The 16,771-nt window shown below is 38.2% G+C and overlaps 1 protein-coding gene across 1 annotated transcript in view; it reads right to left on the reverse strand.

Annotated features, from left to right (window-relative positions):
• Positions 1-5,529: 5,529 nt before the first annotated feature.
• The window catches only part of LOC306879350 (inactive tyrosine-protein kinase transmembrane receptor ROR1-like), a 128,984-nt gene continuing 117,742 nt past the window's right edge, over positions 5,530-16,771 (reverse strand). Inside the window, exon 9 of the mRNA XM_079432203.1 lies at positions 5,530-9,235. Within this exon, the coding sequence (XP_079288329.1) occupies positions 7,796-9,235 (1,440 nt within the window). The 3' untranslated portion in view covers positions 5,530-7,795. The remainder of the gene's footprint in view (positions 9,236-16,771) is intronic.

Genomic DNA, 16,771 nt, shown 5'->3' on the forward strand with positions numbered 1-16,771 from the left:
TCTGTAAAATTTATGATAAAAAAACTGGCAGCTGTGGTTGCCGGAATTCTACCGTAAAAAATACGGTAAGAACATTTTAGGTTTTAGCTTAAATTTACAGTTAAATACTGTAATTTCATTAACTGATATAATGTTAATATACCAACCTATTGAAGTACTGAAATCTGTTTTGTACCTTTGAAATACACTGATAACCACCAAATGCAGGAGGTGATGAGAAAGTCACACGATGAACCAAAGCCCATCACAAACAGCTTTTAAGTAAATCACATACATATAAGGTGCACAGTCTCATTCACACAAGCACTAAATGGTGAGACGTATTAAACATTCATTTAACAACATTAGATGTAACATACAACCCTAATAAACATAACTGATAAGATCAAACTAAGAAGAAACTGTTATTTCAAAGAAAAAAAAACATAAAATTCAAACAAAATTTGAAATGCAACGCAGGGAATTCTGGGAACATCAGTTTCCGTTTTTTTCCCTGTAAATTTTACAGGAACTTACCGTTAACCATTTAACAGGTTTTTACTGTAGCATTTTCACAGTTTTTTACCATTAAAATCAGTATGCCATTAAAGTCCGCAATTTCATTTTGATATATAATTTAATATGGAATATGTCTACCCTGACTAAGATCACTATGGTGGATGCTATAATTTGATTAATCCGTGTTTTTCTTCTCTGTCCTCTCACTCTTTGGTTTTCTGTTGTTTCATATTTGTGAAGAGATGCATCTCTGCCAAACTGACAAATGGAAGCAATTTAATATAGAATGTATTCATTATTAGGACTCATTCTTTTAATCAGAACCCATATCTCACTTATTTTTAAGGGATGGTCCACCCAAAAATGAAAAACATTGTCATCTTTTACTCACCCTCATGTCACTGCACATCTATATGAGTTTCTCCTGTGAAACACAAAAGAAGATATTTTTAAAAAAAAAGAAGAGAAAAAAAATGGGGCAAATTGGGTCAAATGAGTCAATGGGGTTAAAAAACATGGACTCCACTGACATTAATTGTAGGCCTACAGGGAGAAAATTAGTACATTAGCATGCTTTGTTTTCAAAACACATTTAATCTGTAGTAGGGGTGTACTCGACTAAGGATTTTCATAGTCGAATCTTGCCGATATTCGACCGAGAGTCGAATCATGTGTTTTGGGGGCAAAATACATTACAAGAGTCAAGTACATGACAGTAATTAATAATGTTCTGCATTTCTGTTTTGAGCTGCACGCGCTGAAGATGACCAGAATTAAGCTTTTGATAGCAGGTTTTTAATCAACGGGATTTAACTCATCATTTATGTCATATAGAGTACGCTTCATTATTTATACAACATGGACATAGGCTATCTGCACGAAATGCCCCTAAGGCACATGAACGTGTCTGCGTGGCTCTTGTGAACGTGTTCTTCACACAACAACGTGCAGAAACACGGCAACTAAACTCTAAAAATTCACAGCGTTTCATTATAACAGTGTTCTCATTATACACTCACCTAAAGGATTATTAGGAACACCTGTTCAATTTCTCATTAATGCAATTATCTAATCAACCAATCACATGGCAGTTGCTTCAATGCATTTAGGGGTGTGGTCCTGGTCAAGACAATCTCCTGAACTCCAAACTGAATGTCAGAATGGGAAAGAAAGGTGATTTAAGCCATTTTGAGCGTGGCATGGTTGTTGGTGCCAGACGGGCCGGTCTGAGTATTTCACAATCTGCTCAGTTACTGGGATTTTCACGCACAACCATTTCTAGGGTTTACAAAGAATGGTGTGAAAAGGGAAAAACATCCAGTATGCGACAGTCCTGTGGGCGAAAATGCCTTGTTGATGCTAGAGCTCAGAGGAGAATGGGCCGACTGATTCAAGCTGATAGAAGAGCAACTTTGACTGAAATAACCACTCGTTACAACCGAGGTATGCAGCAAAGCATTTGTGAAGCCACAACACGCACAACCTTGAGGCGGATGGGCTACAACAGCAGAAGACCCCACCGGGTACCACTCATCTCCACTAGAAATAGGAAAAAGAGGCTACAATTTGCACGAGCTCACCAAAATTGTACGGTTGAAGACTGGAAAAATGTTGCCTGGTCTGATGAGTCTCGATTTCTGTTGAGACATTCAGATGGTAGAGTCAGAATTTGGCGTAAACAGAATGAGAACATGGATCCATCATGCCTTGTTACCACTGTGCAGGCTGGTGGTGGTGGTGTAATGGTGTGGGGGATGTTTTCTTGGCACACTTTAGGCCCCTTAGTGCCAATTGGGCATCGTTTAAATGCCACGGCCTACCTGAGCATTGTTTCTGACCATGTCCATCCCTTTATGACCACCATGTACCCATCCTCTGATGGCTACTTCCAGCAGGATAATGCACCATGTCACAAAGCTCGAATCATTTCAAATTGGTTTCTTGAACATGACAATGAGTTCACTGTACTAAAATGGCCCCCACAGTCACCAGATCTCAACCCAATAGAGCATCTTTGGGATGTGGTGGAACGGAAGCTTCGTGCCCTGGATGTGCATCCCACATTATTTTAATAGGCTGTATATTAACTTACTGGGAGAAAACTGGTAGTTTTATGTGAAATCAAACATTTGAGCACCCCATTTATCCAAAAAGGCATGATCATAACACCCCGCGAATATTCGACTGTGAGATTGGGAGTTGAATCAGGCTCCTCCTACCGAATCGTCTACTATTCGGGGGGCACTAAGTAGCATTGGTTAACACTATGCTAATGTTTTCTCTTAATCTCATAATCATGCTTCCTCATAACAGAAAGATGTGTTGTTTCTCACTGTCTCCTGTAAAAACAAGAGCAGTTTAACTGAGGGGAGACTGAAAGGATTATTTTGAATACTCACAGGACTGACAAGTTATGGTTTGGGGGCTCATCAAAATTTTAAGCCTTCGTCTATATTTCATTGGGGTGGTTTTGACAAAGTTCTTGGCCTTTACCTAGTGTGTGTGTGTGTGTGTGTGTGTGTGTGTGTGTGTGTGTGTGTGTGTGTAGGTACCCAGTGAAGCCTGGCATTCTAGCTGTATGCTGTGTAGCCAATGATAACCTGTGGATGTGATCAGATTAACATACAGCATTTAGCTTCACCTGACTCAGTGTTTGACTTTTTGACTAAAGCTGGAATACAAGACTTCACAGAGACTTTGATTTTTAGCTTCAGACTATGATTCCATTCAGTTGCCGTATATCAGACATTTGAGGTGATTTTAGATCATATTTTCAACAAACAAACAGAATTTTTTTTTATAGTTCTCCAGGTATGGCACGCACATTTTCAATACATTTTTTCCTACTCGGCATTAGGTGAATCCAGGTAAAGTGTAATATTTTATCTTTATGTGTACATTCTTTTAAGAACTTTAGACTTTAGAAATGGCTTTATAACCTTTTCCAGACTGATAGATCTCAATTACTTTCTTTCTCATTTGTTCCTGAATTTCTTTGGATCTCAACACGATGTGTAGCTTTTGAGGATCTTTTGGTCTACTTCACTTAGTCGGGCGAACAGGTGTGGCAGTAATCAGTCGTACGTTAGTTCAAATGACTCGTAACATTTGGAATACAACAATGTTTGAGACGACTGTTCTATATTAAACTATATTCACTACATAATTTCCATGTTCCATATTTTTGCCATTCCTCTTCTCAACCACACCTTGGGAAGCCCATCCTGAGGTTCACTGGCTCTCTTGTCGTGCCCAGATCCACCCCTGGCTCATTATCAACCGCACACCTGGATCCCATCTGCCGTTATGAGGTTTCATCCAAAGCCCAGTCATAACCATTGTCTGTCATTTACACAGCCTACTATTTGCAAATCATATCACAAGTCATTGTAATCATGTATAATATTATTGAATTATATTATATCATTGAATATATGTTTAATTATGTTCAATTTAAAGAAGATGAGCATGCCTAGTCTTGTTTTTTCCCTCTTTTTTTCTTATCTTCGTAATCATAAGTCTTTGGGAAAATATGTGGCCTATTGTTAAAAGCCTATTATATTGTTATATTTTTCTCCTATAAATGGTACTTTGACACATTGCCCTGGTGTGGATTTATAACTTCACATGGCATTCCAGAGCCAGAGACTGGATGGGCATTCCTGGGACTGTTCCAGATAAGAAACCAGAGAGCAGAACTGATCAAAAACATTCCCAACATCAAACCCCTCTCCTCTGAATGCTGAATGTTCTGTGTTCAAGGTTATATTTTCGCCCTCTCCTGGTTATGATTGAGACTTTATGGGAGTAAACAAAGTCATGCGTACTTCATTTCTTTTCTTTTTCCTTTGGCAAACATGCTGGACTTGTTAGTCTTTTGAAAAGATTTGTTTATCCAGTGCCAAGGAAAACTGTTTGACATACCTTTGAAATGCGTGCAGTATTATAATGTAAAACATTCACATGCAGACACACGTAGCTAAATGGACACATAGACTTGCATTTTTTCTCCATTGTTTTTTATATACAGTTAAATATTAGAACCTAATTTGATCTTTGTTTGCCATTTTTACTAATGGAAACATTCCCGAAAGGAGGTTTGGGGAGATTTTGTCAGGTTTAACTATCTCTGGATACAAATTTGTCCCCAAAAGATGATTCTCTCTCACACACACAAGTCTGGTTTATTATCCTTTTGGGGATTCTCTATAGGCGTAATGATTTTTCTACTGTACAAATGGTAATTTCTATCGTCCCAAACCAATCCTACACCTAAACTTAGCCCTTGCAGGACACTTTCTGCATTTTTACATTCTCAAAAATCTCATTCTGTATGATTTATAAGCTTGTTTACCCATTGGGACTTCAATTTAGGTCCCCACAATGTCACAAGTCCCCATGAGTCTGTTTGTATTCAGGTTTAAGTCTTCACCGGGATAGAAAAATAGGTGCACACAGACAAACACACATGCAGAACACTAGACTTAAATAAAAAACATATTTTGGCTGATTTAGAAGCCTTTTTAAATATTGAGGACCGGTAAAATGTTTTGTTAAAGTATTTCACAATGTAAGTGAGGACATTTGACATAAGTATAGTCAAAACTAGTATAAAACAAGACGAGTATCCAGTCAGTGAGCTCATCCCCAGCATATCCCTTTATGAAAATTAACCATGGTTTTAGTACAAATGAAGCCAAAAAAAAAAAAAACATGGTCAATATATTCAAAGCACATATTAACCATGGTTGTGCTACACTAACCATAGTTAATTCCCGTAAGGGATCCTGATGTTTGAAATCAACCTAACACTACCTTGCCTTGTTCTGGTGGCATACGTGAAATACTCGGTGCAATAACCCCGATTTAATGTTAATTTGATATCGGTTTGTGGCATATACTAAAAGAGCAGTTATTATAGTAGTTAAATATTATACATAATCATGAACAGAATCTTTGAAAGATATTAATGACATGAGATCATAAAAGAGCACTTAAAAAAGAAATTACATTGAACCAAGCTGTTTCTTTAAGTGGCTTTTATAATGTCAACACGCTATGTTCAGACGTACAATAATAAGACTGCGATATTGATGTAAAATTGTGTGACAAATCATATAAAAATATACCATTGATCTACACATCAGTTTATCATGCAAAACATCTGTTCATGAAATGTCATGACACATCATGATATTGTCCAAAAGGCATAGGTCACAAGCAATCATGTCTTCACAAACAATGAACCCTGCATAAAAGATAAATTCTTGATTGTCTTCAACACAGGAAAAGGGATTAAACAGTTGCATAGCAACAAACCAAAATTAGAATGAACATGAAATACAGCTGCTTACTAAAATGATTTGCTTAATCTCTGTTTCTGTGAAATTTGAAGAGATTAAACAAGCTACAAACTCAGAGAGAGAATAAAGTTAAAATAAAAGCTGAAAGTCGCAAGCACATAGAGTATTAAAATGAGACAAATATAAAGAACTTCATTCAATCAGTCTCGCAGAGTGACACTGACCTCTAGAGGACGTTTTATGCATTACATTCTATAGGTAGTGAGGAGTTTATTGTAGAAAAACTTCTGCCTCTTTTAGGACAGATTTCACATATGTTTTGCCAAACAGTGATGTGAAAAATTGATGACTCGTTTAGACACACACACACACACACACTTAGTTATCCTGACAGTTGAAAATATTAATGTATGCTCTGGGTCACGTATAGAATATACAATTCACGAGAATGTTTTGTGGTTGCCTGAATTTCATTTATATTACTCAAAAGACAAAAAATTATATAAATAATCTGGGCTATGTCCGAAAGCTGGAAAATGCTGTATAGAGAGGTAGGAAGGCAAAAAGGCACATCTGAATCCAATGATTGTGTCTATCATCTTGGATTTCTTCATCGATATATGCGATTCCAGTTGAGTTGAAAGAAAAAATTACATCTGAAAGTTAGCAGTCAGTTTGTGTATAAATGTAGGTTTCTGCCCAATTTGGACAGTTTTTGACATAAAGGGATTCACCCAATTTTATTTAAATGTTTTTTTCGTAATTCACGCATCCTCAAGTTGTTTTCTTCTGCCGAACGCAAAATGAATAAATGATCATACAATTTTAATTTTTAGGTGAACTTTTAAATTCCTAGCATTTTTGGGTGAATCTGTTTCATTCCTAGCAAGAAATGAATACGAAGATGTTTAAATATTTGCTTCGTTAAGATCAAAGTTCTCGCTATTTTGTTGCAGCTACACCATTATGCCACTTCAAAAGCCTGGCAGAAACACAAATATTGCCTGAGAAGTCACTGGCTTACAGCGAACGCAGCCCTGGTGTGTCTCGTGTATTGAAATAAATGGAATAACAGCACAGTAACGGAAGAATGTCATAGAAAACATTCTCTCCCACATGTACAAATGCCTGACTTTATAATAAAATGCAGGCACATATGGTGACCATAATTAAAGCAACGTTTTTTTTTTTCCATATTAAGGCATCATTGATATTTGCAAAAATATTCCCTTAATTTGAGAACTTTGGCTATAGGGTTGGACTTCAATTCTGAAGCCTTTCAGGAAGTCGTCAATGAGTGAAAAAGCAGACAAAACTGATGATAAACCCACAGCTCTGTCAAAAACAATCGTCAAAGGGCATGACTTCAAAGTTCTGGTTGAAAAAGAACATTTTAAGACCACGTTTAGTCATAGTAAATTGAAAAAAGTGGCATGAACTTCACAGAGAACATGTGAATATACAAGTTTATTTTAAAGGGGTAGTTCACCCAAAAATGAGAATTCTATCATTAATTACTCACTCTCATGTCGTTCCAAACCCATAAGACCTTTGTTCATCTTTGGAACACAAATTAAGATATTTTTGATGAAATCCGAGAGCTTTCTGACCCTCCATAGAGAGCAATAGAACTGACGTTCAAGGGCCAGAAATGTAATAAGGAGATTGTTAAAATAGTCCATGTGACATCAGTGGTGTAGTTCCCTTATTGTCTATGCAGGGTCAGAAAGCACTCAGATTTCATCAAAAATATCTTTTAATTTGTGTTCTAAAGATGAACGAATGGTTTACGGGTTTGGAACGACATGAGGGTGTGCAATTAATGACAGAACTTTCATTTTTGGGTGAACTATCCCTTTAAGACATTAATAAAACAAAATTAAAATATAACTTTCGCATTTTTTTCCAGATTATTTCATATTTACAAGGAAGAAAAAAAACCTCATTAAAATATCAATAATTCAATAAATCAATATACAGGACAAAATATGTATTCACAAATTGGCAGTAATGATGGATTCACTGTATATCAATCTGTTAGTGTCAGCCAACAGCGCCGCCTGACTCGGGTCTATTTGCATGGCCTTCTGTGCCATATGTCCAAACAATGGCATTGTGCCGCCCGGCACTGCTGTCATGGGCGTCAGAGTGACACAATGAGAAAGCAAAGGTGTATTGGCATCATGATTGGAGCCTGTGGAGGGGATGCTAGTCACGTGACCCGTGCTGGTTGAGCCACTGGCACTGCTGGGCGACCGGCTCTTCGGCGGAGGGCAGTGCTGCACCACCTGTGGAGGGCCCTGAGTCGCAGCGAAATGGGCAGCAGGGAAGGCAGCATAGCCTGTTGGGATAGGGTATCCGTTTACAGGTATAAAACGCTGGCTTTGAGGCATCGGTGCCGCCATGAAGCCTGCAATTTGTCCTGGCGGGAGGCTCTGCGGAGCTCCATAGATGTATCCGGTGTAGCGTGGGCTGCTGAGGTTGCTGACAGGGCTGGCGCTCAGAGAGGTAGTCTGGGTAGTGGCGTTGCCTCCGGATGGCGTGCTGGAGCTGGCGTGGGAGGACAGACCCTCCCAAGCGCGTAGTCGGGCGTGGATGTCTTTGAATCTCGGCCGTCGAGCGGGACCCTCCTGCCAGCACTCGGTCATCAGCGCATACATGCGAGGAGGGCAATCCTCTGGGCAGGGCAGCATCTGCCTCTTTCGCACCATCTCCATCACTTCCTGATTGCTGAAACCGTAAAAGGGCTGCAGGCCAAAGCTGAAGATCTCCCACAAAACCACACCAAATGCCCAAATGTCAGAGTCTGTTGTGTACTTCCCGTAAATGATGGCTTCTGGTGGCATCCAGCGAATAGGAACGAGCGTTTTGGGTTGGACTCGGTAATAATCTGAGGCGTAGATTTCTCTCGACAAACCAAGATCGGAAATCTTGATGTGAAGTTGCTCACCAACCAGGATGTTTCTTGCCGCAAGGTCTTTGTGGACGTAAAAGTGGCTTGCGAGGTACTCCATACCAGCTGCGACTTGAATGGCCAGGTGAAGGAAGTCTCCATGGTCGAGGCTGGACTTGACGGTACCGTCTTCGTCGCTACTGCATCCCACGTCTGAGTGAGGAGAGCGCATGATGAGGAACTCGTGGAGGTCTCCTTGGGCTAGGAACTCGAAGAGCATGCAGACGGGCTGCTCCTGGGTCACGATACCCAGGAGACAAACCACATTGGGATGATGAAGTTCTGCCAGGACAGATGCTTCCTGCTGGAAATCGCCCCAATGTTGTGCACTTGAGATGTCCTTCAGTGTTTTTATGGCCACTAGCTGAGCTTGCTCCATGCCTGGCAGGTACAGGTGGCCTTTGTAGATCTTACCAAAGTTGCTCTCGCCCAACTCCTCCATGAAGCGCACTGCAGACAGAGGAAGTTCTTTGGCTTTGCTCTACAGAAGAGAAAGAAATGGAAGAGTAAGGCTGGGCTGGCAGATATCAGGCAATAATGTAGTAAATGATATGTGATCAAGTTGTTCATAAATGTGACATTATTCATAAATAAGTATATATAAGTAATACACATACTTTACATAAGTAATAAATATATATATATATATATATATATATATATATATAGTCACGGCCAAAATATTGGCACCCTTGGTAAATATGATCAAAGGCGGCTGGGAAAATTAATCTGCATTGTTAATCCTTTTGATCTTTTATTTAACAAATTCACAAAAATCTAACCTTTCATTGGATAATAAGAATTTAAAATGGGGGGAAATATTATGAAATAAATGTTTTTCTCTAATACACATTGGCCACAATTAACGGCACCCTTTTATTCAATACTTTTTGAAACCTCCATTTGCCAGTTTAACAGCTCTAAATGTTCTCCTATAATGCCTGATGAGGTTAGAGAACACCTGACAAGAGATCAGAGACCATTCCTTCATCCAGAATCACTCCAGACCCTTTAGATTCCCAGCTCCATGACGGTGCTTCTTCTCTTCAGTTCACCTCACTCAATTTCTACAGGGTTCAGGTCAGAGTACTGGAATGGCCATACCAGAAGCTTAGTTTTATGCTCAGTGACCCATTTTTTTAACCCTCCCAAACAACATGTGTTGATGTAGGTGCTGTTTGACCATTTTTTAAAAAGGTTTTCTGACCCCAAGACTCAACCATTTTCTGCAATTCTCCAGCTGTGGTCCTTGGAGAGTATTTAGCCACTCAAACTCTCCTCCTCACTGTGCATTAGGACGATATAGAGAAGGGTTCCTCAAATCTTTCCCTGGAGGGCCAATCTGCTGCAGAGTTTAGCTCCAACCCTGATCAAACTCACCTACCTGTGATTTTTTAATGATCTTGAAGACACTGATTAGCATGCTCAGGTGTGTTTGATTAGGGTTAGAGCTAAACTCTGCAGGAAAGTGGATCTTGTGGGCCAGATTTGAGGATCCCTGATATAGACACACATCCTCTTTCAGGCAGTTTCGTAACATTTTCTGTTGATTGGAAATTCTTATTTATTGCCCTGATGGTGGAAATGGGAATTTTCACTGCTCTAGCTCTTTTCTTAAAGCCACTTCACTAATTTGTGAAGCTCAATTATCTTTTGCTGCACATCAGAAATATATTCTTTGGTTTTTCTCATTGTGATGGATGATTAAGGGAATTTGGGCTTTGTTTTCCCTCCTATTTATATTTCTGTGAAACAGGAAGCCATGGCTGGATAATTTCATGTTCATAATCACACTGGAGTGCTCAAAATTGTGAATATGAATGGGAATATACTTCAGAGATATTTTACTCATTAGAATTTCTAGGGGTGCCAATAAAAAACATTTATTTCATAATGATATATCCCTCCATTTTAAATTCTTATTATCCAATGAAAGGTTAGAGTTTTGTGAATTTTTTAAATAAAAGATCAAATGGATAAACAATGCAGATTAATTTTCACAGGCTTCTGACTGTATGTATGTTTTCTGGCCATGACTGTATGTATGTGTGTGTATGTATATATATATATATATATATATATATATATATATATATATATATATATATATATATATATATATATATAAAATTATAATAACGGAATTAAATTAATAAATAAATAATGTATTATATATGTTTAAGTAATACATGCATAATACATTTAAAAAATCTGTTCATAAATATAAAATTGCGTCAAATTTAATATTTATGAAAAGATTTTTAAAATGATAATAAAACAGCAGTTAACTGAAGTATATAATAATAATAATGTAATTAATACATAAATAATGAATGACACTTAAAATGTATTATGCATGTATTACTTAAACATATATACTGTAATACATTATTTATTTAATTACATTATAATTATTATATACTTCAATCTTAGTGTCAAAATGGTTTATTTGTATACAGTATATTTATTTATTTTCTGTAAATACAAATAAAAACTGATCAGTTAATAATAAACAAAATCAATCAGTAACCTTTAATCTAATCTAAAATAAATTATAGGAGTCTCTTTCTTTGAAAGAAGCAGATGTTTTGTGTTAGCGTCAACTCTGCCTGAGCCTAAACATGTCTCATCCATGTTTTGGATATTACTTGAGTGAATGGTAACCTTTGTATGACCTTAGTCTGAACTTTGGCCTGCAGCTGAGATTGTAGATGAGAGGTCTCAATGCGTTACAGATACAAACAGCACTTCAGTGTGTCTAAAGGTCTGATTAACACTGGAACTAAATGGAACTACCATCATCAAAATATTTGTTTGTTAAAAATGTCTAACCAGCAGCCAAAATGAAAAAGAAAGGAAAAAACAATTTAAGCGAAAATCTCATTTGAATCTGCTTGGAATGATCCAAATGGAATGATAACAATATGATTATATTTAGATTCCTCTCCAGGCCTGGAAGAGATTGCCTCCATATGCTCATCCTGTCATTTTGCCTCCTGTTTGTGCAGTGCCTTTAACCCAGGAATGCACACTAATTCAAACATTATGAGAATGCCCAACGACTCCAATGGACAAAAAGTATAAGAATAAAAATCAAAACAGACACAACTGATAGCAATGTTTGTTTGCACATACAGTGGGGAAAAATTTTTGATCCCCTACTGATTTTGTATGTTTGCCCACTGACAAAGAAATGATCAGTCTATAATTGTAATGGTAGGTTTATTTGAACAGTGAGAGACAGAATAACAACAACAAAAAAATCCAGAAAAACGCATTTCAAAAAAGTTATAAATTGATTTGCATTTTAATGAGTCAAATAAGTATTTGACCCCTTCGTAAAACATGACTTTTTGTTGTTGTTTCTTGTAGTTGGCCACCAGGTTTGCACACATCTCAGGAGGGATTTTGTCCAACTCCTCTTTGCAGATCCCTGTCCATCGTCCCTTTGATGCGGTGCAGTTGTCCTGTCCCCTTAGCAGAAAAACACCCCCAAAGCATAATGTTTCCACCTCCATGTTTGACGGTGTGGATGGTAAGTAAAAAGTAAGTAAAACTTTATTTATATAGCACCTTTTAAAACAGTCTTTACAAAGTGCTTAACAGGATAGACAATATACACACGAACAAACATAATAAGCAATTAAATCACATAATAGAAATAAAATAATAAATTACAAAAAATTAGTCAAGGAAAAGCCCTAGTGAACAAATGTGCTTTGAGATACTTTTTAAAAGTACACAGTGAGTTGATGGCTCGTAGGTTGTCAGGAAGACAGTTCCATAGCTTGGGAACAAAATAACTAAAGGCTGACTCCCCAATTTTTATCCGAGTCTTAGGCACAACCAGCAAATTTCTGTTTGATGTTCGAAGTGATTTTACTGGAGTATATTTATTCAACAAATTAGAAAGGTATATAGGGGCAGTTCCATGAAGACATTTACAAACTAATAAAAGGATCTTGAATTCAATTCTGAATGATACAGGCAGCCAGTGAAGGGATCTGAGTGTTGGAGTAATATGATTTCTAAATTTACAGCGAGTTAGCATTCGGGCAGCTGCATTCTGAACCCTTTGTAAGTGTTTAATAGAGCTCTTTGGTAACCCAGCAAAAACACTGTTGCAGTAGTCAAGTCTAGACGTAACAAATGCATGAAGTTTCTCACTGTCAGAAGGGGAGAGAATGTCACGTAATTTGGAAATATTTCTGAGGTGATAATATGCTGTTTTAGTAACAATGCTAATATGTTTTTTAAAACTGAGGTCACTATCAAATATAATTCCTAAGTTCTTAGCCTGATTACTGGTTGTTAGTGATAGAGAGTCAAGATGTGAAGCAATAGATCCTCTCCGCACGTCATTACCGATAACAAGTATCTCTGTCTTATCTTTGTTTAGCTGTAAAAAGTTCTGGGACATCCAAAATGTTATGCTCTCTATGCAGTCAAGCAGTGTGGAAATTAAATTATGGGCATCTGGTGCAAGTGAAAGATAAAGTTGTGTGTCATCTGCATACAGGTGAAATGAAATATTGTACTGGTTAATTATACATGCTTCCTTTAGCTGGTGTAAGTTAAATAATAGGGGACCCAAAATCGAGCCTTGAGGAACACCACAAGAAATGGCATAACGCCTGGAGGTGTAGGTACCCAGTGTAACACAGTATTCCGTGTTACTTAAATAGGATCTGAACCAGTCTAAGACAGGACCTGATAGACAGACCCAAGTCTGAAGTCGGTCGAGTAGAATCTCATGATCAACGATGTCAAAAGCAGAACTCAGATCTAAAATAACAAGGATAGCCAAGTTTCCTAAGTCCCAAATAACTTGCAGATCGTTTACGACACTAATCAAAGTTGTTTCTGTGCTGTGGTTTGCCCGGGAAGCCAGACTGAAAAGTCTCAAAAAGTGAATTGGCACTGAGATAGTTATTGAGCTGTATGGATACTATTTTTTCAATTACCTTACCAAAAAAAGGTAGATTAGAGATCTGTAATTACTGGTCTGTAATTACTGAGCACAAAAGAATCAAGATTACTTTTCTTCAGCAGGGGCCTAACAATTGCAGTTTTAAAAATTTGTGGAAAAACTCCTTGCTGTAGGGACTGATTAATTATATTCAGAATATTAGGTAATAAGCAGTTCACAACAGTTTTGAGAAATTTAGTAGGTAATGGGTCTAAAGCACAGGTAGAGGAATTCAAATGTGATATGACCTGTATAAGTGTGCAGGGGCTAACATCTGAGAAGGAAGACAGATTACATTGCAACGGACTAGCTGTGGGGTTGGAGACTTTACAAGGGAGGCAGGTGCTGGCAATGTTTTGTCTTATAGAAGTAATTTAGTCATTAAAAAAAAAAATGTGCAAACTCATTGCACTTTGTACTTGTGAAGTTCTGATGATAATTCAATAGAGAGGTTAAGTAGCTTATCGATAGTAGAGAATAAGTATCTAGGGTTGTCTTTGTTCCAATCAATTAAACTTGAAAAATAAGCTTTTCTTGCAGACCTCATTGCATTATTTAACATTTTCATATGAGTCTTATAGATGTCACGGTGAACTGTAAGCTTTGTACGATACCATTGCCTTTCTGCTCTCCTGGAGTCTCTTCTTAATTTTACAATGGGTATACTATTTATCCATGGGGATTTAGTTGTCCCAGAGACAGTCTTTGTTTTGAAATGTGCAACCGAGTCGATGCATTTGGACAGCCTGAGACTAAAATTCTCAGCATAAGTGTCTACTAAAGGGAAAGTGAGAGGAGGGAGAGATGACATTGTCACGAGTCCGGGCTGTTCTTCCTTTCTCCACAAGAGGTCACCATCTCCCATCCTCCCGGACTCCACACACCTGCCGCATCATTCACCTGACACTCATTACTACACCCTCAGGAATGGGATACGAGACGGCAACACAGTGCATGTATCCCAGACCAGCGCAAACACTACAATAATAACGTTACCATATACACAAAAAATAACAATTCATTCACCCAGCAGAGTGGTGAGAGAGGGGAGACTATATAGTCTGTGGCAATGGGGAACAGCTGAGGGTGTAATAATGAGTGTCAGGTGAATGATGCGACAGGTGTGTGCAGCCCGGACTCGTGACAGACATGAGATCCATGAAGTTTGTGGCAGAATCAGCACCGAGATAGCGCTTATTGACAGTTCTCTTATCACTCACAGTTTTGGTACATACTGAAATCTCACAAAAGACACAATAATGGTCAGATATGGCAAAATCAACAATCTGTGTGTGGCTGACAGTTAGAACACATGAGATTATCAGGTCGAGTGTGTGACCATGTTTGTGTGTGGGGCCAGTTATATGCTGAGTAAGGCCAAATGAGTTTAGTAACTCTGTGAAATTAACAGTCGATAGATCAGAAATTACATCCATATGAATATTAAAATCACCAGTGATTAAGACATATTCAAAATCAGTTAAAATCCTAGAAAGCATTTCTCCAAAATCATCAAGAAAGCCTTTGTTTAGTCTAGGAGTATGATATAGAACTAATAATATAACAGACTGTTCACTCTTCAGATGCACTGCAAGGTATTCAAATGTTTTAAAGTCTCCCAGAAAAATATGTTGACAGCACAAAGTATTGCGGAACAGGCAGGCAACCCCACCACCCTTCTTATTAAGTCTAGGGACACTGAAATATCTCAAACCTGGTGGAGATGTTTCATTTAGGACATAATTATGATTACTATCAAGCCATGTGTCTGTCAAGAAGATAATGTCCAGCTTATGGTTTTCAATAATTTGGCTAATTACAAAAGACTTATTTGTTAATGACCTTACATTTAGAATAGCAGATTTAAGAGACTGTGCTGTGACATAATTCTTTGTACAATTCATCCTGATTAGATTCTTGTATTTAAGAACCTTTTCTGTCTTTTTTGACCATGCCACCAAGTATTGCAAATAACAGGAATATTCTGAAAAGCAGCACGGTTACCTACATGTCAGACACACTCACTTTGAGGGACCTCTGTAGGTGTGGTGGGAGAGGGAGAAGATCCTGGTAGCTTGGTTAGAAGCACATGCATACCATTCATTTGTTCTGCCAGATTTCTTAGAGTGGTGACAACTGGGCGGAGAGGTGATTGTGACAGTGGGGTCAGCTGCCTGCTGGTGTTCTTGGGGTCATAGGCAGCATTCCTCCTCCTCCAAACACGGCGAGTTGAGTTGATGCCAAAGAGCTGGATTTTGGTCTCATCTGACCACAACACGTTCACTCACTTCTCCTCTGAATCATTGGCAAGCTTCAGACGGGCCTGTACATGTGCTTTCTTGAGCAGGGGGACCTTGCGGGCACTGCAGGATTTCAGTCCTTCACGGCGTAGTGTGTTACCAATTGTTTTTTTGGTGACTATGGTCCAGCTGCCTTGATATCATTGAGAGGATCCTCCCATGTAGTTCTGGGCTGATTCCTCACCGTTCTCATGATCATTGAAACTCCACGAGGTGAGATCTTGCATGGAGCCCCAGTCCAAGGGAGATTGACAGTTATTTTGTGTTTCTTCCATTTGCAAATAATCGCACCAACTGTAGTCACCTTCTCACCAAGCTGCTTGGCGATGGTCTTGTAGCCCTTTCCAGCCTTGTGTAGGTCTGCAATCTTGTCCCTGACATCCTTGGACAGCTCTTTGGTCTTGGCCAAGGTGAAGAGTTTGGAATCTGATTGATTGATTGCTTCTGTGGACAGGTGTCTTTTACACAGGTAACAAACTGAGATTAGGAGCATTCCCTTTAAGAGAGTGCTCCTAATCTAAGCTCCTTACCTGTATAAAGACACATGGGAGGCAGAAATCTTGCTGATTGATAATACTTATGACTCATTAAAATGCAAATCAATTTATAATTTTTCTTTTAATGCGTTTTTCTGGATTTTTTTGTTATTCTGTCTCTCACTGTTCAAATAAACCTACCATTAAAATTATAAACTGATAATTTTTTTGTCAGTGGGCAAACATACAAAATCAGCAGGGGATCAAATCAT

This window comes from Barbus barbus (assembly GCF_936440315.1).
Source record: "Barbus barbus genome assembly, chromosome: 13".
Classification (NCBI taxonomy): domain Eukaryota; kingdom Metazoa; phylum Chordata; class Actinopteri; order Cypriniformes; family Cyprinidae; genus Barbus; species Barbus barbus.